The sequence below is a fragment of the Alligator sinensis genome, unplaced genomic scaffold (genome assembly GCF_000455745.1).
Source record: "Alligator sinensis unplaced genomic scaffold, ASM45574v1 scaffold301_2, whole genome shotgun sequence".
Lineage (NCBI taxonomy): Eukaryota > Metazoa > Chordata > Crocodylia > Alligatoridae > Alligator > Alligator sinensis.
Window position 1 is genome coordinate 2,187,887 of NW_005841874.1, and position 23,759 is coordinate 2,211,645.

A 23,759-nucleotide genomic window follows, 5' to 3' on the forward strand; every position below is an offset into this window, starting at 1 on the left:
GTTAACTGGCTCTGAACAGAAAAACGACTTTTGGAAAAGGTTTTTTTTGCCAATGAAACACCTTGACTTGGAGTTTGCTTTGCCTCGCCTGTCTCACCCCCATGAAAAATGGGAAGAATGTAGGACGAGGAGTGACCTGAGAGTGGTCATGTTCAGTAAACAGCCCCATGGGAGCATGCAGTGCAGGATTAAAATGTTGCTCCCTGCTGCCCCAAATTCAGCTTCAAATAACTGGATTGCATTGGATGAAGCTGGAGATGAATGAAGTAAGAGATGCTGAACTACAGCACTGTTCTGGCCCACTGGAGAGTGAGAGAGAGAGAGAGAGGCACAACCTTATTTCACTAATTCCAAAGCTGAGGATCCATAAAGGCACTAATAAAATTATACACTGTCCATTAAGTCTAAGAGGCAAGACTAGATTTTTTGTGAAATACCCCAGCAAATCAGTCCTGATGACTCCAGCGAAAGGAAGTGCACATTTGTACAATGTCTCCCCAGACTACTGATGTACAGTAAAACATGGAGTTGCTAATGTAATAAATGCACAGGTAGCATAAAAATATCTCTGCTGCATGCAGAAAGGAAGAATTTTGAATAGGAGCCTAACATTAGAAAAAGCTCTTTGCATTAGATAAACTTGTGATCTCTGAGGACCAACAGGTGTGTTGTGATTATTAACTATTCAATCAGTTACCAAAAGCATTTAATTAGAGATTCATTTACAGGCCAAGATGCCTGTAAGTCTGAGAAATTTTACCGGGCATGAGAAATTTTACTCCAGACAATAATTTAGAAGGTATATGGATTTTTGGACTAGATATGGGTAACAAGTTGTCAGTATTTCTCCTTCCATATTTTTCTTTACGGTCTGAACAGAATCAATCGTTGGTGCAGACCTGTGGGATACCCAGCAATTTATTAAAAGGTAAAGCAAAACAGATCACATAGTAATTAATGCATACGATACACTATGCTAGTGTAGATTTCCTTAAGAACTTTACAAAGACAAGAGTTACTTCCCTGTAACTGGAGTTCTTTCAAAGTATGTAATAAACTTCCTCAGATGCAGGTGCTTGGAGTGAAAACCTTGTAAAAACCAATCTAGTTTCTTGAGACTAGCACTGGATGATGTAGTGTGAGAAGTACTCTATCCCATGTCTCTCTGCTTGTCTATAAGGGGGTCCACAGACAACCAAGGAAAGAGAGTGCTCATATGATACAGAACTCTACTTGCAAGAGAAAATGAGTCATTGATGCTGCATGAGTACGTGAAGCATAGATGCTGCTGGCTGTAGTCCACCTTGAGGCTAACAACCAGACTCAACTGTGAATTTATTCTCGTATTAATACAAGCTAGAAAGAATGCCCCTAAAAATACAAATCTATATAAAACTGTCACAGAAATTATTTGGTGTTTTCTTTATGCTTTTGATAAATCTGAAGAGGTATGCAGTCAAGCGATATACTACAAGATCCCTGCAATTATATCTAAGTTAGGGTTACCATATTTCCAGTTCCAAAAAAGAGGACACCTGTCGGGGGTGGGGGGGGGGTGTAGCTCACTCCCAACCCACAGTTCGCTACCCCCCCAACCTCCTCCCCTAGGCCATGTTGGTGCCCCTAACTCCTGACTTGCAGTGCCTAGGCGCTGCCAGTGCCACTCACTCCTGACCTGAAGCCCCCTGGTGCCCTTCACTCCCAAGCCATAGCCCCCCAGCTCTGCTGGTGCCCCTCACTCCTAACCCACAACCCCCTGCTCCCTGCTGAAGGGGGCCCCAGTACAGCAGCTCTGACCCGTGAGGGTGGTGGCAGTGAGTCTGGCCCTAGCGCAGGCTGGAGGGAGGCTCCTGCACCACGCCAGGGGGCCTGGGTATGCCCCCTCCAGGCAGCATCTCCCAGTTGCCCCACACTCCTGCCCACGAACACCAGCCCTAGTGCTGCTGGCCTGGCCATGGAGCCCCCCCACTGCCTTCAAAGGGCCCCCCCTATCCCCTTCCCCTGCTGGAGAGGCAGGTGCCTCCCCCCTCATCCTGCTGCAGCCCCAGCACCCAGACTACTTCCCCCAGCACCAACAGGTGGGTACACACACTTCCCAAGCCCTGGCCCTCCACCCCCACAGACTTACCTGTATCCAGCTGCCAAGGCTGTCCCCTCCACCCTGCCTGGCTGCATGCCGGCCACATGCGTGTCCACGCGCACATGCACGTGGTGTCCCCTGCCTCCAATCACCCTCCCCCTGCTCCTACCTGTGGAGCAGAGCAAAATCCCAGACATTTGTTCAAATAAAAAAAAACCAAACAAACAACCCACTTGGGCGGAGATCAGAGGACCCAAAAAGAAGACATGTCCAGGAAAACCCAGATATATGGTAACCCTATCTAAGCTCAATAAAAAAAAACAACTAATGAATGGATAAATGAAAAGTGATTAGGTAGTCCGTGGTGTACTGCACAAAAATCGCTGGAGAAGTAAGCGCAGGCACTACCTGAAGATACACTATATCCATGTTAATTAACATCTCCACTCTCTGTCAAAGGTCAAATATCCTGATGAAAGGTCCTCCCTACCTTTCCAAAAGGGGAATTTGAAAATAGAACATGGGAAATTCTTCCCAATCCAAGCCTCACCCTTTCATCTCAGAAGAAAAGTAAGAGAACGTTAATAATGTCTCATTCAGAAGAAATTAACGTTAAGCCTTTCTTTGCTGTTTGGTCACTTACTCCTGTAAGCCGCATTTAAAATAAAGCAATGCTCTTGTAATACATAACACAGCAGAATAGAGGATTGGGACTATTAAATAGGGTACCATGATTCCCTTTCCTTTCTACTATGCAAGTTATTTGCACTCTTAATTAAATTCCTACGTTTATATGCAGGGCGTATCAGGAGTTTTCAAACTTCCTCTTTATGCTCTCACAACAGGTCACTTCCATTTATACTAATTTCAGAAACAGGCTAGAACAGCTAGAATATAACTATGCCAGCAAAGCATGGAATACACTGGTAGGTTAAAAATTCCCTATAAAAGAAAACAGTAGCAATACAGGTGTAGTTTGGTACTAATCACAGAAAAAAAGAAGAATGAAGATGGACAAAAATACAGACAGTTTGACAAGATGGACTGCATGTCTTCAGTTTTAAGGAGGAAGGTTATGGGCTTTTTACAGATTAGCCTTCTGGAATGGGAACAGCGGAATTTGAACTGGCTGTTTGTTTAACTATCTTCTCAGAGAATGTATGTGAACTGGTGGCATATTGTGGTGCTTTTTTTTTTATGATCATTTCTCATCTTTGACAGGCAATTCCCTGCTGTCCCCCAAAAGTAATTTCAAGAATGAGGCTAAAACTAGTAATATCATCATGACAGCAAGGCAAAACAAAACAGTTGTTTAAAGTCGAGACGACAGCCTCTTTAACCATCATAAATGCTGTTGAAAAACAAGATGTCTTACAAGATTTTTGCTATCTCCAGAAAAGGCTGCAAATATTTTCAGCATTGTTTTTGATTTGACAGAAATGAACAAAATTGAAAAGAGGCCTAAAAATGAGACTAGATGTAAAGCAGTTGCAAGAAACAAGAGAGCCTTAAAGCACACGGCCCTTACAGACCCCATTATGATGTTCAGAAATAAAGCCCCATTTCTCCCCCAAGTCAATCCTGAGTTAGGAACTATATTGTTCCTTCTCCATACATCATCTCCAATTTAATCCTGAGAGATTTCTCCATTTAGCCAGGGGGGTGAAATGCAAACGAGTTCCTTAAAGGGGTATTCCTTAACTTAGTTATGTCAACATGACCAACCTCTTTTCCTATCTGGAGTAATATAGAAAAGACAGCTGACTCTCTCAAGTAGCTTCAAAAAGCTGGGGTACTAAAAATACTAGTAAAAAAAAAAAAAATACTAGAAAAATCCCACAACCCTGCTACTGCCAGTCATTTCAATATCCTAGTAATACTTTGCCAACAAACAAACAAAAACAAAAAACCCAACAATAATTACTTTTAGGAACAATGTACTCAAATATTTTCCTTTATTTTTTGTTGATATGTCCTAAATGAGGACAACTTAATACAGTGTGTATTGCTACATGTATTCTAGGGAACAGTGACCAACAGTCAGTGACCAGGTCCAGAATTTAATTAGGGACACCTGGAAGCGTGTCCCTAATTATTCCTCATTATTTTGCTGCGATTGCCAGGCTCCTCACGTTAAGTCCTATTGCTTTGAAGCTAACTACTGCAATATGCATTATATTGTGTGGAACAACCAAGCAGCTGGGTGACAAATCTCTCAGATACTCTGTTAGATTAGCAGCTGTCCGTGATATACAGAATTAAGAAATTCATATTAGACATTGACTGAACTCTTGTTTCACTCTCTGATGCGGCTGACCTAATAATCATCTTACCACCGAGGCACACTTAGGAGGTAATCTGAGCTAAAACAAAACGAAAACGCTTGCAGCAGAAATTCACATCTGCTAGATGACCAGACAGCCTACCAATCAGTAGGGGAAAACACAAATGAGTTTGACACAGGTTGTCTTTGGTTTCGGGTTCACTACATATTCTTCAAAACAGAATTTCTGAATGTCAAACTTTATAAGGAACTTTGCAATGCAGGAAACCAGCATCATCAATGCAATAAAGCAGCTTACAAAATGAGACAGCCCTGTAGCTTAAAAGAAAACTTAATACCGTATAATGACTTACCTTTGCCTTCTGCAGGGGAGCCATGCGACAACACAGCACGGCAGAACAGTTTTTACAAACTTCCATGAACAGTTTCTCATGTTCCCTGAGTGCAAGAGAGAGGCTGGTCCCATCCACAACCAGCCCATGCTGGATTACATGGTCATCTTTTATTCTGTTGAGGGAGAAAATGTTATTTTTGCACAGACTATAACTTATTATAGTTCAGTTACAAATTAAGCAGTTTAATATTATAGAATTGCAACAGAAACTGAACAATAAATTAAAAGCAAGAACATCTGTCAAGACTTCAAAAGCAACTAGATTATGAATGCCAGAATAGCTTTATGCACAACGTGTAAATAAAATAAGCGACTGGCATCAAACTTGGCAAATAAAAAACTAGAACTAGTAACATCATTCAGAGAGCCATAAATGATACTTTACCTCCTGGCTAGCTGCCTCAGTTGCTCAGCACATGTACTGTCCGATTTGTGCTGCACAAGTTCAAGGATGTTCATGGTTCTATGAAAGTGTCCACATGATAAACTCACACTCACAGCTGTTTCATGTTTATCTCCAGTGAGCACCCACACTTTGATACCAGCCAGTCTGAGGGCTTCTATAGTTTCTTGGACTTTTTCTTGGAGTCTGAAAGTAAGAAAAATATCCACTAATTGGTAGAACTGTCTATATAGAGAGCCTTCATTATGACTGAATTTAATGCAGTCATTAATACCTTTTAATTATGCTAAAAGGTAAACTAATATATGCACTACTGTGGTTCAGTAGGGTATTTTATATATAACTGGATTACCCGGATTAAATAAGAACATTCCTAAAACTTTCAATAAAATGCACTTAGTCTAATCAAACAATCAGCATAAAATGTAACCCTGATAGCTGAAACTTACGGTAGCAATATCTTATTTAAAACTCAAATATTATGAATACACTTAAGAAGCATTTTGCCTCCTATGTCAGCAATTTAAGGTCAGAGATTACTATGAAAATCAGGAGATGTTAACATTAACATTGTTTGCATACAGATTCCCCATATTATTCCAGCGGATTAAGAATACACTATAGTAAAGAGAATAGTCTCAAAAGTGATTACTCTTCAAAGCTTTTCCCCAGGAGGTATCTGCAAGCCCTGAAAATGCAGGGAAGTCAGTCAGATTGTGTTCTGTGTCCTTTACAAGACACACTTCTAAACAGTCATCTAAAAAGCCTATAGCATACAATTGCGTGTGTACATACACATACACACTTCACAATGCACAACAGTTTTACTGATAGTCGCCACAAAAAACATTTAGTATGTTAAAAATAAATACTGATGTACAGAGAAATACACATCCAGATCAAATGAACTTTTGGATAATTTTTATAGGTTACACAAAAAGAGACCTGAGCCTGCTTTGTTTTTGAAGTAACAAAAGATCTAGTACATACCGGTCCTCTACTCCTGTTGCCCCGAGTAACTCCAGATCTTTCTCTATAAAACTGAATACATCTGCTAGTCGTTCTTCTCGTTGTTGTAAGGCAGTTCTGGCCTCGTGAAGGCGTTTGTCTATTTCCTGATACTCCTCAGCTGTGAATCTTCTATAAGCTACGCATAAAGTTCTGAGCCCCTTCTGTTATTTGATAAAAAACAGGAGAGCACAGCATATTTCCTTCATGAAAAGAAAATTGTGAGGTTTATCATGTGTATATGTTGCTTTAGGACACGGGTGTCAAACATACAGCTTGTGGGCTGGATCTAGCCTATGGAGCTGCTTTATCTAGCCAACTGGGCTACCAGCAGGCCACTGGAAGTTGGGGGGCATGGCCCATTGCAAAATTTGAGGCCCACTGGCCCCACTGACTGTGGCCATTTGCAACAAGCCAAGTTTGCAACTGGACACGCTTGGACTCTTCCCATCACTGGTGGACCCCTGCCTGTGGACCTCTTGCCAACTCCAGATCCCTCACTGCCATTGCTACTGGACCTCTTTTTGCCCATGGCCCCTTTCCCACCTCCAGAGCTCCACAGTCCAGATTCAGCCCAGGGCCTCAAATGAGTTTAACACTCCTGGGAATACAGAAGGTAGTAAAAACAGGCAGAATTACAAATACAACCTGAATATCTTATTCATATGCATGAGAAGGACACCTTTAAAATGTGCCAGTGTCATTAGGTAATGGAGATATACACTACTGCTATTACTGAGCTGATGTTTGTATAAGTGTTAAAAGATGCATAACACCATATGAAAGTCAAAAAAACCTCTGTCTGCCACACAGACCTGATAAGTGACACTGAGAAGAAAAATTTGAAAACCCAGAAAATGGAGAAGGAATGTATTATGACTTTGCAAGTGCCAAGAGGCCAAATGTCATCTCGTCACAGTGTTAGAGACTATACAATTATCTATACTTGTGAGCTTTTGGGTTGCAGTAATATAGTACTAAAGCATTTGACTAAGGTAGAGTTGTCTTTCTGAAAGGATGGGTGCAGATTTGTAGCCAGTTACAGTTTTGCAGCTAACACTATATGCAAGAATCAAGTATTTCTGAGAATAGTGAGATGCAGACTACAGTTTATTTTGATGCCTTAGGCATAAATGACTTCAACTGAAGATCTCAGTGTGGCAGAAAGCCTTTCAAAGTGCCTCCTATACCCAGTAAAAATAACCTCAGTTTCTGCCTGAGTTTAGCTTCAGCCCAATTCTCCTTATCCAGGCCTCTATAAAGATGGGTGATTGTGGGGTTGCATTAAATAAGAACAGAAGAGAGTATCAGCAAATAAGCAATCTGAATTATTCATAGAGCCTCAGAGTTTCTCTCAGTGTAAAGGTTCTTCTCACTCCTGACCAATAGTCCCAAAGTAAGCATCTTAAATTAATCTGAGGCTTTAAAATAGTTTTGCACAAATTAAAACATTTGAAAGCTTTGTGAGGTTGAAGTTTTAAAGGAAACAAAGGTGTTAAAAGACAGCAGCCAAAAAAGGACTGAATGGTTTCCCGAAAAGCTTGGTTAGCAGTGATGGCTTATTATGCAAATGGAAAATTTGAATCTGAATAATTTTGAAGCTGCTGTATTTTCTCGCATACCACATGCCCCGTTGTTTTTAGACGGAAGAACATTGAAAGAAAGATTTTTCCAGAGTCATGGCTAACTGTCACAAAGTAAGTCCTCCTGGAAATGGTGTGTCCAGGAAGTGTGGCACCCCAAAAGGCAGTCTGGCTGAGGCAGCAGAAACTTCCTGGTGGGGCAGGACAACACCAAGGCTAGACTCCAGAGGGTTATCACAGGACTATGCCCCTTCTGCTTACTGAGACCACAGAAGTGGCAACCATTTGGAGAGATCAGCAGATCAGTGTCTGCAGCTTCTAGTCTTCCCTGCTTAAGAAACACAACCCAATTTCAGAGGGCTGATTTGGGGGAGGCGGGGCAGGAAGAGGTCTGTGGTGCACAGGAGTAAATACAGTATCTTTCCATTTCCTTTAACGTGCTTTATAGATTTTGAGAAAAGAAAAAAAAAATGAAACCACATTAGAACTTAGCCTGTGCTGCATAAACTCAGGCTGCTTACAGACATGGAACGCCCCCCACCACAGTGCTTTATTTTCAGCTCAGTGCACCCCCACACTGAGCGCAGTGCATGCTCAGAAAATGCATTGCATTAGTTTGACCTGGCTCGCCCAATGTCTGTATGGATCGGGTGCTTCAGCAGGGCTTTTATCCAATAGCTGATTCAATCAGCTATTAGATAAAGTATCAAAAAGCCCTGCTGATGTGCTTGATCTATACAGATGCTGGGGAGCCAAGTTAAACTAACACGATTCCTCTTCTGGTAAAGAGGTGCCCCCCCCACAATCTGTCAGTGCCCCCAGTGTCCTTCTACACAGAAATCAGAGGCTTGATACCACCTATCACATCACTTTTTCACAGACTTCTATTACTACATTCTGAGAATTTGCACAAGGACCAAGATCCACCAGATCCAGATCTTGAATGTTTGCACTTACCAAAGCAAATTCATCCACGTGTAACCTTGTTTTATCTATTTCTCCACTCCTACTGTGAGGAAGGATGGAAGATTCTGCTCCTTTTGTGAATAAGAGCTTGTCTCCTGAAACAAACAAACAAACAAACAAACAAACAAACATTGAATAAAAAAAATTAAGACAACGCAACAGTTACCAGTTGCCTGCAACTTTACATGAATTTCAAGTGCTTACCTGAAGGACTCTCCACAATGACACTCATTCGTCTACGATTTGGGTCAAACTCCAGAACATGAAGTAATTTATACCTTATTAAAAATAAATGAAAAAAAATTCTCTTAATAACAAATGCCTGTAGGACATTACTAAATTTTCTCATATACAAGATGATCCTGAATATAAAACAGCTCCCCCCACCAATAAATATGTTCTATACATGGCAAATTCATAAATGTTATCATTTTCCAGGTACAGAATCTAATTATTGGAAATTTGCCTTGGGTCTGTCCCCCTTCCTCTGCAAATAAGTCTGAAGGGTCAAGTGACCCCCTTGCCCTCAACATCTTCCCCCTGCAGCCCCTTCCCTTGCTCCCTTACTGTCAAACCTTGCTCTCCCTGAGCACATGGAAGCGAAGACCAAATCTGAAAACACTAACTTTGAAATAAACATTTCTATAGTAATTTAGTTCATCCTGAACTGATGCATTTTACTTTTTTTTTTAAAACTGTGGCATGTTTTAGCACAGGCACTCCATAAACATACTTTGAAGCGACACTTTTTTTACCTGCTTTTACACGCGCGCGCACACAGGGATTTGAACCTAGGTGTATCTGACTTCTCAGTACAGCACTAACCACACCACAGCAAACCATTAACAAGACCCTTCCCTGCAGCCCCATCCACCAATGTTGCAACCCTATCTGGGGCTGCGACCCACAGTTTGGGAACTGTTGGGTTAGAGTGCTCTGCTAGGAATCAGAAATGAAGATTTAACCCTCCCCTCCACCTATTCCCCACAAGGTGCCTATAACGCAGCTTCTTTGGCCTTTAAGGTGAGTACCCTAGCTACTGGGAGGAAAGGATAGGAGTTTGCTCTCAGGCCAAGTAGAGTCAGTCAAAAAGCATGAGGCCACATTGGTCCAATCTTTGTAGGGTTCTCGCTCCCACTTGGTGGCCTTGGGGTCCCTAGGCTTTGTCTGGGGTGGGTGTGGGGGACCACCCCAGGCAGGATGGGGTGAAGGGAGTAGGGTTCATGAGCTGCTGGGACGAGGCAGTGCCAGCAGCGTACCTCACATTTCTGGCGGGGCCGGGGGGTGGAACAGAGTGTCCCTGCACTGTCCCAAGCTCCAGGACCTGGGACCCTGTGCTGCAGCAGCTCCAGAAAGGGTGTGGAGGATTTTCCCTCCACCCAGCCAGTTTCGCTTCCTGTGCAGCGGTGGGGCTCTGGTCCTTGGGAAAGGGGGAGTAGCCATGCCTCTGCAGCTGCAGCATCTGGCAGGGGGCAATTCTAGCACAGAGAATGGGCAGAGAGGGGGATTTAGAGGGCCCCTGTGCCAGGCCCAGCTGGCAACCATTTCTTTCCCACCCCTGTTCCTGCTCAAGCAGCGAATGCTGCTGGCTGGGCTGGCTCAGCTCAGGCAGGGGAAAGGTGGCTGCTAACACAGCCCAGCACAAGGACCTGCTAACACCCCCGATTTCCATGCTAGAATTGCCCTCTGCAGCTGCATGGGAGGTGGTGCTAGGTGGGTGGGTGGGGAAATCCTACAAGCCCTTTCTGAGCCACTGCAGTGCAGGGTCCCAGGTACTGGGACAGGGCAGGGACACTCTGGCCCCTTTGACCCAGCTGGGAATGTGGGGCATGCTGCTGGCACCACCTCCAGCTCAACAGTTCTCAAGCTCCCCCCACCTTTGTCCTGGCTGGCTGACAGACGGAGAGCTTGGGGGTGGGGCTGGCCAGTGCCGTAGCAAGGGTTTGGGGCAGGCGGGGTGAACACCCTGAGCGCTGAAGTGAAGGGATGCCAACAGGAGCTGCCAAGCTGGGGTGGGGCGGAGCTGCGAGTGGCTTGTTTTGGGGGTGCGGGGATGGGGGAAGGGCGGCTCCCACTGCTGTGTGTACTCCAGGGCGAGCATGGGGGGGGAGGGAGGGGAGCGTGTGCCACCCGGATCTGTGCGTGGGGCAAGGGCGGGCTGCTGCTGTGGGCTTTGCCCCGGGCGCCAAGCTTCGTTGCTATGGCACTGGGGCTGGCTAGGCTGTCCCGCTGGAGCAGTAAGCTGAACTGCCTGAGGGGGGGCACAAAGGCAACTGGGATAGGGGTGGACAGTGACCTTGATTCATGAGTGGACCCGGCACTGACATTCAATAGCCTGGTCCAACCTAGATCGTGCAAGTCTGATACTACATGGACCCAGGTCTATCTTAGACCAGGATCTGCCATTTTCCAACTTGTCTGTGCCCCAAAGTTCTGTTGTGTTACAGGTATAGACTTGTTTCTGATAACCTAGACGAGAAGAAGTGCAATGTCTGTACCTAGCCTCAGTCTTCCCCTTTCTCCATTTCTGAGTCTAAGCCTGGTAGTTGTAGACTCTGTTTTCCAATCCTTCTAAGATTTTTCATGTTTTGGTTGACTCAAGTTTCTAAGGCTGCTACGTATTCACAAGGGATGTCCATGCATGCTCCAACTGCTACTGTGCAGGCCAGTCTGCATATATATGTAATCGTCCACATGCACAGGGCTACTTGGCCAGAAACAGAATTCCAACATACATATAAATGACTTTTTCTTGCACTGAAGCAACCAAAAAATCCATGTAGACAACCACGTCTGGACACTTAGCTGACCAGGAATGGAATAGAATGACACCCTGTGTGTCTAAGCCACTTCTGAAAATGGCATTTCAGAACTTTTGAAAATTTTACCACAAATTTTACTTTCTAAAGGCAACCCGGAAACTGCCTGCCATCAGAAAGACTGTACTACCTTCCTGAACCAAACTTCTTCTACAGAGAGTCCTAAATATTAATTTATAAACCTAATTATAAGCAGTCAGGGTTGAAAATGTATTACTTAAACCATGAAATTAATGTGCTAGACAAAACCAAGAAAAGAATTATCTGGTATACTGAGGAGGATCGAATATGTAAATGATTTTTCTCCTTTCTGAAAAATCTGAGACATGACCAGAAAGTGCATGTGTGACAGCTGCCACGTAGCCGATTAGGACTTTTAGAACTAGAAACATTATCAATTGAGTTAAAGAGCCCAAACTCTTCAGATGAGAACTCTGACAAGACTCATGTTCTGTGGATCTGGCACAAAGACAATTATAAAACACATAGACCCTTTTATTAGTATTACATGCAATTGACCCTTGCTAACAAGGAAAAGAATCTGGGTTAAGGATGTTGCATTCAAAGGCATCAGAAAAACTTGCCTTTAGGAACTACAAGGGAAGCAATGATCTCCATGTGGATTTTTTTAATTATGGCGACGTCAGTAAGACGTATAGAATACTACACTAATTGCAACTGGTAAACAAACTGTCCTGTGAAGAGCAGTGAAGTGGGATACAGAAAAAATACCTTTCTGGTTTTCCAAGGCTTTTAATTTCCATACTTTCTGCACTGGTTCCAGTAAATACAACTCCAACTCTGAATGGGGGAAGATAAAAAGATTGGCTTGATATTTTAGTTAACAAAAGTTCTGTACAAGAGCAGTTACTTAAACACCACAATAGTATTATGTAACTTGAGGAGAGAGGTTCTATATTTCTGGAGAGATTTAAAAATATTATGTCTCCTCTAGTAAAAATAATACAATGCTGTGTGATGTATAACACAATATCATTTGGTCACTGTTTAAATTTGGAGTGAAAGAAGCTTTAATGTTTTTTAAATATCCACCATTTAATGTATTTTTTTCCATACGATATACAGCTACAGTACACCTTATGGTACATTACATGCTTTATCATTCTAAATAGGACACCTTATATATACACTCCATAACAGTTTTTAATTTACCAAACCTAACTGCCATTCGATTTCTACTATGTCAGCACCCTCCTAAACATTAGCAAATCACATGCATGACAATTGATACAGATGGTTTCTTTCAGGTTGATCATGCTTTGGAATTCATAACTCCTGCTAATGCAGTTTAACTTATTTTTCATGGAACTACTAAAGTTGATGACAATAACAAGCAGAACTTCAATTCTGAGGCTGGTGTGCTATTACTAAAATAAATGCTAAACTATAAATGGAGCTGCTATTAGAGAGCGAGAGAACAAAATTTAGCCTGCTAGTTATTAAAAGATTACATAATATCCAAATGACTCATCATTCCATTTTCGTTTAAAACTGGTGACTTTGCCTAAAAGGCAGAGAGTGCTGAGAAGCAAAGTAACCTCCAGTTTCTAGATGTGGGATTATCTGGGATAAGGTATGGCTCTTCAACCCATAGGAATAACCAACACATGTGCAGACCTTTAATTGTGACAAACCCTTTTCTCCCCTTGTTCCTACCATAGAGATCAATCAATTTGATACTTTGATTTGAGAAGACTTTTACGTTACTGTTTGGGCTACTACTTCCAGCTACTGAAAGGCAGCTTTGCAGGTGGGCTACAAGGTGGCAGTCAGTAATCCGCCATGGGGCCATGAATCCCTTGCGCAGTTAAGAGGCTTCTGGCCATGTTATGCTTGTTTAAATTAGGGACACAATTGTAGCTTTTGAACTTACCGGCTAGCAGCTTCAACTAAAGCTTTTTCATCTGGTGAGGAAGCATAATACTCCAACTGAGATGCTATTCCATTGGCATGCCAAGGACTATCACCCATGCCATCAGTTTGATCTGCACTGATCTGCACCGTATGACAGAGGCAGACAGCTTTCAAGAAGAGTTCTTCCTCTTTCATCTATAAGAAAAAAAAGATATCTAAATATTATAAGCATTATCAAAACATTCAGAAGCCATACTTCCTAGCATAAAGATGAGCTACTTTCCAGTAGCATAATGCAGTCAGTGACACAGTCCAAACTCTCCAACTGCCCAATGCCCATTAACAGCTGATAGTGCTTGGCTGGTGCAGGTGCTAAGTCACATAGTTGGCAGCCCAGAGGTTGCAAGTTTGGGACCACAGCAGAAGCATGCATGGCGTGGCCTGTCAGATTCCAACAAATCAGGTAATTCTGCTAAATACCTTGTCACAAGGACATGAAAAAGGAAAGGAACAGTTGAAATCCTTCTGGAAGTTCCAATTCTTTTATATAATACATTGAATAGAAGGTTTATTTAAGCTAAAAAGCTGGTCAGTATGTAATCAGTTCCAAGAAAAACAAACTCTTACAAGACTCTGTCTAATTCCATCTGGAGAATCCTCGGTCAGGCCCTCAGGAATTAGTTTGCCATTGATCTCTTGGTATTTGATGCCATTAATAGAGCATTCTCGAAACTGCATCTCATTTTCAGTTAACGTACCAGTTTTATCTGTAAACACATACTCCACCTAGTTAAACAAACAAAAAATAATTTGGAATCACGTACATCAATTACAGTAAAAATGTCTCCTCATACATCACAACATTTATTCTGTAAATGTTTAGAAAAACTGACTTATGCCATCAAGTCTGATATGCAGACTACATGATGCCATTAAGTCTGATATGCAGATCAAATCAGAATGAAAATATGCTCAAGGTAGAATCAAGAAAAATAAAAGTACCCATCTCCTTACTGATTAATAATATTTAAAAATTCAAGAAAAGGACTTTTTTTTCTGTTTACCTGTCCCAATTCCTCATTGAGGTCTGAAGTATTTACTTGTGCTCTCTGGTTTGTTTCTTCATGATAGAGGTCAAGATCCAAGCCAATAAAAAAAGATCCAAGAAATTTCTGCATCTCAACAGTCACATAAAGTGAAATAGGTATAATAAAATTGTAAAGTACCAGAAAAGCAAGAAAATCTGAAATAAATCTCAGAATCTATGAGAGAGAAAAAAGGAAGGAAGGGATTAGAGCGAATAAATGGAATACAGTCACTCAAGTATATTTTAGCATGTACAAAAGATGACAGAGTGATAACACTGGAGGAGACTGAAGTCCCCTACACACAGAAGAAATACAAATACAAGTAGCAACAATGCTGGCTTCCCCCCACTGTCCCAATAATGCGTTTTAAGACTGATGCAGAGAGAATGCTTTTAGTAACGAGAGGGGTATTCCAGTTCCCAAACCCACTAATCCTTGTCCTCTCCAGCGAGACTGCCAATGAAGGTGTTAGTTATCATGAACCGTCATTATTTTGCGATACAAACATTTCTCTTCTAGAAACTGAATTGAAACAACCAACTTGCATTACAAATACAAACTTCTTTAACAAGTTTTAAATGGTTAAGACAAACAAACTAAACGCAACTGATACTGCATCATGTTTGCTTTCATCACAGAAAGGTTTGGCCTTTAAGATGAAAGTGATGGAGGGGGAAGTTAACGAAGTGGGAAGCAGGAGCTCCCTAAAACGAATTTAACATGTAAGAAAAAAAATGACTTAATCTATGAAAAATAAAACTGAATAATCCTTAGGAATATATACTATAAAATCATGTGGAATATAACCACAAAGAATTCGTTCAAGCTCTAAAGAAAAGGTGGCAGGTGAGAGAACTTTGGCAACATTTTCAAAGAAGTCAAATTATAGGCAAGGGGAAATTATCTGAATGATTCCATCACTACAAAATGCTCCAAAATAAATACTAAAATTACGTATTGAAAAAGACCGTGGGGAAAAAAGCAATCCCAAGCCCATTTTTATTTTACTAAAAGCATAAATAATAGACTCTCACACATTAATTTTACATGCAAAGACTCATGAATGCATCTGAAATGGAATGGGGACTCTAAAGGCATAACGAAGTTCAGGTTCTCCCACTTCGGAAATAGGATCTGAAGAAGTAAGACTGAAGCAGGACTCATCCAGAGAGGATATGTTAAAATGATACTGATTTGCAATGGTAGCAACACAAAATTGCGTGTTTGCCATATATCAAATCAAGAATGGAAGTATTCTAAGTTTCATACTTCAATGATATCAGTCGGTTTATTTAATGCATTTCAAACTGAAGTTTTATACAACCACCCATTACCTTGCTGCTGTTTCTTTCATGTTCAGTCTTCTGATTGTACCAAGGCTCATTCCATTTCTCTTCAGCTTGCCAAGCATATTTTAAAATTGTACTCAGGATGGCTTCAAAAAGGAGGATTATTAAATAGATAATCAAAAATGAATTCATAGACCTAGAAGGACACAAAAATAATATTTCAGTGTATTCTGCTCTCCTTTTTGTTTAATGCCTGAAATGCATTGTTAACATATAGGTGGCTGATAAAATCTTTTGCTTTAAAATGTTTTAAATAGAGTCTCACTTCTAAACAAACTGAAAAGTTTCTGTGTGACAAGTAGGAGCAATATTGTTAGTGAGCAGGAAAGAAATACTGTTTTTGACTAGTATATACTGATTTATATCCAGTTGAATAATAGATTATGGTACAAGAATGTCTCAAAATCTGCTTCCTGGATGTTGTTCAAAGTGTTGAGGACTCACTTTCATCATCCTTCCCCCAGGAACTCCCTCTACCTGCAATGCGAGTTGAGGATGCACTCTTCCCTCCCAGAGAATGAAAGATAACCTATGCTAATTTACTCCACAAACTATGCAGGTTAGCAGAACAAATGACATGCAATAAATCCCCACCCTCACTTATTTCACTGGTGAACACTTGAGGGCCTTGTTGCACGTTACTTTTAGGTGACTCCTGGAGCTCTTAACTCCTGGACTGTCCACACGTCAACACCTTTAAATGCCTTAAAGCAGGTGTTATGAAGCTCAACGTTATGCCACTCCAGAGCAGGATTATCTGTGACCTAACAACCCTGCTCCTGTTCCATTCATGTGTGGCCACTCCCCACAGATGTGTCAGCCTAGTGTAAGTCCTTCAGTATCCCAGGGTGCAGTGGCCTCTCCTCCATCCCTGTTCTGTGTGTGCACTAAGCTCCCCCCATAGATCAGACTGCCACCACATGGGCACTGTGTGGCAGGGCTGATCCCTCTCTTCCCCCACCACCATCTTCATCGCTGAGGGTTGCTCTCGACACGGGCTGAAAGGTGACTGCAGTACCTTGCATTTTGCCTGCCAGACTTCCTGCAGCCCCCGCAATCCCCAACTCCCATAAAAATTCCTACCTGCCCAGCATCCTCCACAGCCCTTCCTCTCCCTCCCTTTGCTCAGTGCTGACCCAGTCATCTCCTAGCTGAAGACTCCAAGCCACACAGCCCAGAGGTTTTAATGAGGGCACATCTGAGCCACACATGCACCTGGTGACTGCCAATGCAACCTTTCCCAACCCTTTCTAAGCCCACCCACCCTCCCTCATTCTGCTGAATGCCACCTGTTCTGATCAGGGACAGGGCAGGGGGCTATTTTTGCTCAAGTTCCCACTCTCAGCCAGTGGCCTTGGCGAGCATCAGAAATGCTCATCCTGGCCAAGAGGCTGAGGTACATGGCCAAAGCAGGCAGCGCTGCAGATTCATTACAGAGCCAGCCTAGCTCAGAAAAGCCCTGCACGTCCCCCAAACTGTGATTTGCTAAGAGGAGGAAAACGCTCCCCTCTCCCTGCCTTCTTGCCTCTAGACATGGAGTGTGAGAGAGACAGAAAGGTCCAGTAATACTAGCTGATGGAAGTAAGACAGCCATGAAACTTTCCACCTATAGCTCCTAGTCCTGCCTCGTACCCGCTGCCCGGATCCACCCACAGCCGCCCCAGACCAGCAGCTTCCCTGGCAGCAGGCTGCCCTGCACTCTGGAGCAGCCACACAGCATGTGGATCGGTGCGTGGAGCAGGGCGCTGCTGGAGCCGTGGGGATGGAGCTCTTTACTTAGCAGGAGAGGTAAGGAGCAAGCCGCACACTTAAGCATAGAGAATCATAAAGAAGTAGGGCTGGAAGGGACGTCTCTGCACGGCAGGCCTGTAGTGGCAAGTCACAGCTGCGTAGGTAGGGGAAAGTCAGAAGGTTTCTAGACTAAAGGTATGATGGCTTGAAACCCCAACCTAGCACTAAGGCGATCAAAATTTGTGCAGCTCATAGTACAATGTGTAACAGGGCCCTGAGTAATTTGTTTGCAAACCCAGTGCTGGAATCTAATTCAATTCAAGGTCACTCCCCTCTCTCCAGCTGAAAGGGCAGCACTCTGTCCTTCCAAATATTGACAGGCAGTTCTGTGAGTCACCTTTCAACCCGGTCAATATGCACTAAAACCAGACTGACCAGCAGTGTAAGGAAAATGGTAAGCAAGCAGTGGGAAAGATTATTGTAACTCTTGTGCACCCGACAAACAATCTTGTGTCTGGGGGCAAAGGACAGTTAACTTTGTGGTTGTATAAGAACATCAGGGGGCATCCTAGTTTTCTCACCAAGTTAAACAGATACAAGACATTACCACCGATTTGTCTTTTAAAAAACATTCAGTGAGTTCCATTTAGAGACCTATGTCACAACAGCATATTTAACAGCCTGTTACACTAGAACCACAGCAAGTCAAGAATTCAAAACATAAGCTGCAATCTGTGGAAGTGCTAATATCCTCCAGAAAACAATTCTGGACACACTACTTTTACCAGAGATTATTGCACAAAAATGCTGCCTCCATGGCAAACAGCCATTTCCAGTACCTGCAGATAGTTAGTGCTCCACATAAGGAAAGATTTTCATATGTAAACTTTGTTTTATTTTCACTATACAAAAAAAAATTTTAAAAGGGAAAAACATCCAACATGGAGACAACAAGAGGAGAAAAATCATCATTCAAGCCACAGAAAAAAAATGAACAGAACTTCAATAGAGCCTATCCCCTTTAAGGACAGGGGACAATCTCCCAGCAAAGGATATATCAAGAGAACAAGGAAGGCTGGGGCTACTGTAGGATACTACCTCTGAACATCTGGTAAAATATGTCCTTGAACAAACTCATTCTGTCTTCTCTGAGTTACTGAACTAGCGTTCATAACCAGCAGGTAGACTGCCTGAGGACATTTTACCACCAGGCAGTGCCCAGGAGTTAAAAATACTGGCTCAGTTTTATTATTCTAATCCTTACTTAAAAGGACAGAATAGACAAACTGTACAGATAACCCACATTAACAAATAAGTTTTAGCTGCACTTCCAGTAGGCTACAGAAGGTCTAGCATTCACAGTATTTTCCTTTGTCTATATCTAAGGAACTCACAAAAACATGAATGATTTATTGCAAGTGAAACTCTAAGGTAAGATACTACAAATAAGGAGGACACTATGAAACGCACATACTTCTCTACCGCTGATCGTTTCTGAGATTTACTCTTGTAATTTAATGCCATCTTTGTCTCCATACCTGTATACACTGCAACACCTGAAAAAAACAGAACCATACTTTAGTTTCTGTCTGGGTACAGCTTGGAGTTTTCTACACGTGCCAAAATGAGGGGTAGTACTATTTTTATGTGCTCTGACACTATAATAAAGCAGTAAGATGGCTTTTCAGCAGCATTCAGTAATGACACAGTAACATTTCGGAAGCAATTTTAACACCTATTATCATTGGTCAGTATTGGTTTTTGCTGCTCCATTTATCCTCCGTGTATCTATAGGTATAGAGGTCAGAATATCAATCTCCAAAAGAAGGTCTCAAACACAGGATATGACAGCAGTATCCATGTTACTTTTCTATTAGATTCCTGTTACTTCATTATTAAACTGCTTGAAAAATGTTCTCCCAGGGAAACAATGGGAATTTGGTATCCCACAAGGTTTCCCATGAATACCTTTCCCTCTATTCACAATTATATCCTCCACAGAGAACATTTTAGGGATCATGAGAGTGCCTTCAGTGCAAGAAGAAAAATGAGGTAAAATGCATCATCATGTTTCAGGCAGAGAAGAGTGTTAAAATACTTAGATGTCTACAAACCAAAAATCTCTTTAGTGTTTTTTAATCTTGCTCCTCGTAGTAAGAGACTTTCGGGGCCAAGAGGTCTAAAAAATAAAACAGATACATCAATGTTTAAAACAATGCAAAGTATTGAATAGCTATTTCTGATGTCCAGGATACCACCACACACTGAGTCTGCCTGCCTAAATCATCTTATATCAGCTAAAAATAGTTTTGTGGGAAATAAACCAGTAATTATTAGCAAGGTTCATTTAAGGTAAAAGAACTATATGTTCCAGCCCAGTGTGCGCACTGTCTTTGGAGTCTGTCAAAATGCTTAATCTGAAATCAAACAAAAAGATGAATTTTCTTATTTTGCCTAAAGTGCTTTAAAAGGATGTTAAAATCAAAAGAAAGGGAGGCAGGGAAACTTCCATAGAAAGTTGGTCATATTAAATGTGGATGGAGTGGTTACTGAAAACACTGTAATGCTCACTTAGCTCCTTGTTTTCTTTTATTTTCCAGTAAGCAGCAGCAGAAATAGCTGAGCAGGACTATACCAATAAAAATTCTACTGACAGCTGCCAGTTTTAACCATAATCACTATAATAGCAGGTGCAAATTATGTGCATGAGATTGAGATACTTCCTTTAAAAAAAAAACAACAACCCTATAAATTACTACAAGAAAGAATGCAATTGAAACTTGAGTAAAAATCCTTGTAATTTTTTTTTTAGAATTTGTCAAGTTATAATAACATTTATAGAAGTAGAATATTTGCACAAGAAAATAGTCTTGTCTGTTAAGAGACTCTGACCATATTCCTGAACTCAAAATGGTTTTATAATCATGAAAGCCAATTTAGCTATTTCAGACTAAAAAAATTCAAATCAGCGCAGTATATATTTAACTGGCTTCTCTTTGATGACCAGTAAACACAACACCACCAACTCTATTGAATTTAAAAAGTTAAAAGACGTTGAAAGTATGCATTTACTGAAAGGGTTTTGTTACAGTCTCCTGAAGGATATACCAATAGTTTACATTGAATTTAATAAGACTTGTGGCTGCACAATGTCTCTCCTGCATTAAGAGGATAGTACTTCACCTTCCAGTGCTTATTGCAAACTTGACAAACTAACTTCCTAGACAGAGGCAAAACAAGCCGAGTTTGTACCCTGGACAAACCCCAAGGGAAAGCAGGGGACGAGGGGTGGAGGAAGAGGAGGTGCTGCTGAGCGCCAGAGGGGTGGGGGTTCCAAGAATGGTGGGGAAATGAGTTTTCTACATGTGCCAAATTCGCTTCTACAAGCGAGTTTTCTACATGTGGGGCTGTGGGAGTCTGACTTATGCTGGGGACTTAAAAGCATTGGCTGTTGTTCCTGCAGCAGCAGCATGGTGTCCGTGCACCTGGCTGCTGCTGCAAGAGTAATGCTGTGGGGTCTCTGCTGGTGGGGTGCTGTCTCCATGGCAGTGGGGGCACAATTCTGGTATACCTAATAAGTCAGCACCTGAGGCTGGTGCCCCACTCATCCACCCCAAATTAAGTTACCATTCCTACACATTTTTTATAACGACTTTTATAACGACCAAGCAATAGCTTCCAAGAATATAAGTTAATTCTATTAGCAGAGCTCACATTTTTCAAGGCTACTGATAAGTTTACACTTAACTATTTCCCAACCATCTACTCTAGTTTTATTCACATCAGCCTTCATTACGGAGTTGCAGCTGGCATCTCCATAACAATTACTTTTTCCTGTTCTATAATTGTGCCCTTTTATTATGTCATATTTTATCACCCCAGCTTAGCTCTACATAGTTAAGTTAGCTTTATAAACACTTCACTTACCGTACAATTTCTTCAATTTGTTGACTTATAGTTATTCTGCCAACAAACCTGGGAAAGAAAGCCGTGTGTCAAAAGGATGAATTCCTAATGGTTTTTAGATGTACAATCTTCAATATTAAACAAAGATCTTTGGGAATGTACAACATTACAGTGGTACATTCTATATAAAAAAAAGTCTCTAGTTTGAAGTTTTTTTTTATTAATGGATGATAGATCAGTCTTGATCATTTTCTGTGGAATATTTCAGAAAGTTGTCATTAAGAGCAATGAGCCATTCATTCTTCAATAAAATGGTATTGAGTGATTTTAGAAAATCCGCATAACTCAGTTTATGAAACGTGAACAAATGTGCTTTATTTCTTTTGTTGAAAAAGATAAATGATTATGCTGCATCAAAAAATAACTTAAAAATAAAAGCCAGTTTACCAGTCAATATATTTTTCATCTGAATAGCATTGTCGCTTCTAATATAGCAGATTAATTACCATTTTACCTTTTTTCAACTTTTGAAGTTTCACATTTTCTAACATTTTACATGCTTTATAGAAGACCTAGTTTAAAGGCTTGTAGAAATTCACCATCATTAACTTAGCTAGTCCTTTCTAACATTAGTAGCTTTGTGCCCTTCACAACCCACTTTAAAAACCAAATACTTAACAGCTAGTTAAATATGTATTCTTGTTAAGAACTTCAAAATTCTTGGCAATCCCAACTTCAATTAAAATAAACTGATGCTTTATGGTATGATTACTAAAACTATTAGGCAAAAAAAGGCTCTAAGGTACCATGCTGCCCTAACTGGTTCAGGAAAGTATGAGTTTCCTTAAGCAATACCTACTTCGTCAAATGAGAAGTAGGCTGTTGCTTATGAAAGCTCATACCTCTCTGAATCGGGTGGGTCTCTAAGATACCTCCCTCACCTCCCTTCTACTTGTCTAGATGAATGCAGTCAGCCACCTCTGTCTTTAAAACTATGAACTGAAAATTACCCACTTCTAATGAAACTACTTAAGATTAGGAAAATATTAAATGTTACCTTAATTACATTAAAGGTCAGAAATACCTACAAGATGTAAAACACAGGTCTAACATAGTATCTGTTATGAGAAATACTACTTTAAGAGGTCTATCACATTGCTTGCTGACTTCAGCTTTTAAATCAGACATACTGGTGTAACTGTAGTGAAGAACTTATTAATATTGGGGAACACAGTTCAAATCCTCCCTAGACCACAACATAAATTAATTATACCTTAAGAACAAAGACAAAATTTGATACATTTTAAACCTAACACAACAGAAAGTGGTAACAGTAATGAGGACTGAAGTATGTTGGCAGAACCAGATAAAGCTTCATTTTTCTCTACCAAACCTCCCCAAACACCATTACTATTATTATTTTTTAATTTTTAAAATAAATGTCCTGCTTATAAAGGCAATACAGACCCATCAAGAGTCAAGTAAGATTGAAGATGTGCTTGAGTCTATGTGACTCAGCAAGTTAGCAGTGTGAAGGCACACCAGTTTCTGTAGCTACTAATACACAAAGGAAGGATTTGGCTTGTATCACTGGCTTTAACGCTCCAGGCAAAATGATCAGGTAGCCACTTACAGCTGGGTCAAGTGGGGGCAGCACAATCCCAGAACAAGTTTGAACTTGTGCTTCTGGATGCCTTAACTGCACTGCCATCCATGTTATGATATAAATTGGAAATATTATTGAATTTTACTTCTAATTTACTACTGAAAAACGACAAAGAATGTGTTTAATCTGTCCACCATTTGCAATGTTATGCAGCATAACAGCACACATACAAATGCCTACTTTTATTTATTAAAGCATGAAACTTAACCTGACATTTCTGGAGCAATTTTCTCCCAACAGAAGCCACAGCATCCTTAAAAGTATTAAGTATTTCACTTTCAATTGATTCTGAAATGGTGAAGAATAAAGCACTACCTGTATAGGTCTGCTTCTGGCTGCTGGCATTCTACAACAGCTACGAGTTTATCCAGGTTGGCAACTGACTGTAATACTGCTGTTTCTGGGACTGCAACATGCGTCTGAAAAAAGAATACTTTCCATTAACTTCACGACTTCAAAACACAGAAAAAAAAGATCTGCATTTGAGTATATCTTTGGTTCACTGAAGTACTAATTTGCTGGTGGTTAGTTGGTCAAAAATCATCCAGATGAGACTCACAGGCCTGGAAGGGACCTCAAGTTCATCTTGCAGATGCAGGATACACTA

At 41.2% G+C, this 23,759-nt stretch overlaps 1 protein-coding gene across 1 annotated transcript in view; it reads right to left on the reverse strand.

Moving 5' to 3' along the window:
* Nucleotides 1-23,759, reverse strand: part of ATP11B (ATPase phospholipid transporting 11B (putative)) — a 114,890-nt gene that overhangs the window by 37,544 nt on the left and 53,587 nt on the right. The window contains exons 7-20 of the mRNA XM_025195918.1: nt 23,468-23,571; nt 21,508-21,555; nt 19,695-19,759; nt 19,055-19,136; nt 15,835-15,985; nt 14,477-14,674; nt 14,040-14,198; nt 13,432-13,607; nt 12,270-12,338; nt 8,923-8,996; nt 8,710-8,813; nt 6,152-6,333; nt 5,144-5,347; nt 4,718-4,871 (exon numbers count right to left, since the gene is read on the reverse strand). Coding sequence (XP_025051703.1) covers nt 4,718-4,871; nt 5,144-5,347; nt 6,152-6,333; nt 8,710-8,813; nt 8,923-8,996; nt 12,270-12,338; nt 13,432-13,607; nt 14,040-14,198; nt 14,477-14,674; nt 15,835-15,985; nt 19,055-19,136; nt 19,695-19,759; nt 21,508-21,555; nt 23,468-23,571 — 1,770 coding nt within the window. The remainder of the gene's footprint in view (nt 1-4,717; nt 4,872-5,143; nt 5,348-6,151; nt 6,334-8,709; nt 8,814-8,922; nt 8,997-12,269; nt 12,339-13,431; nt 13,608-14,039; nt 14,199-14,476; nt 14,675-15,834; nt 15,986-19,054; nt 19,137-19,694; nt 19,760-21,507; nt 21,556-23,467; nt 23,572-23,759) is intronic.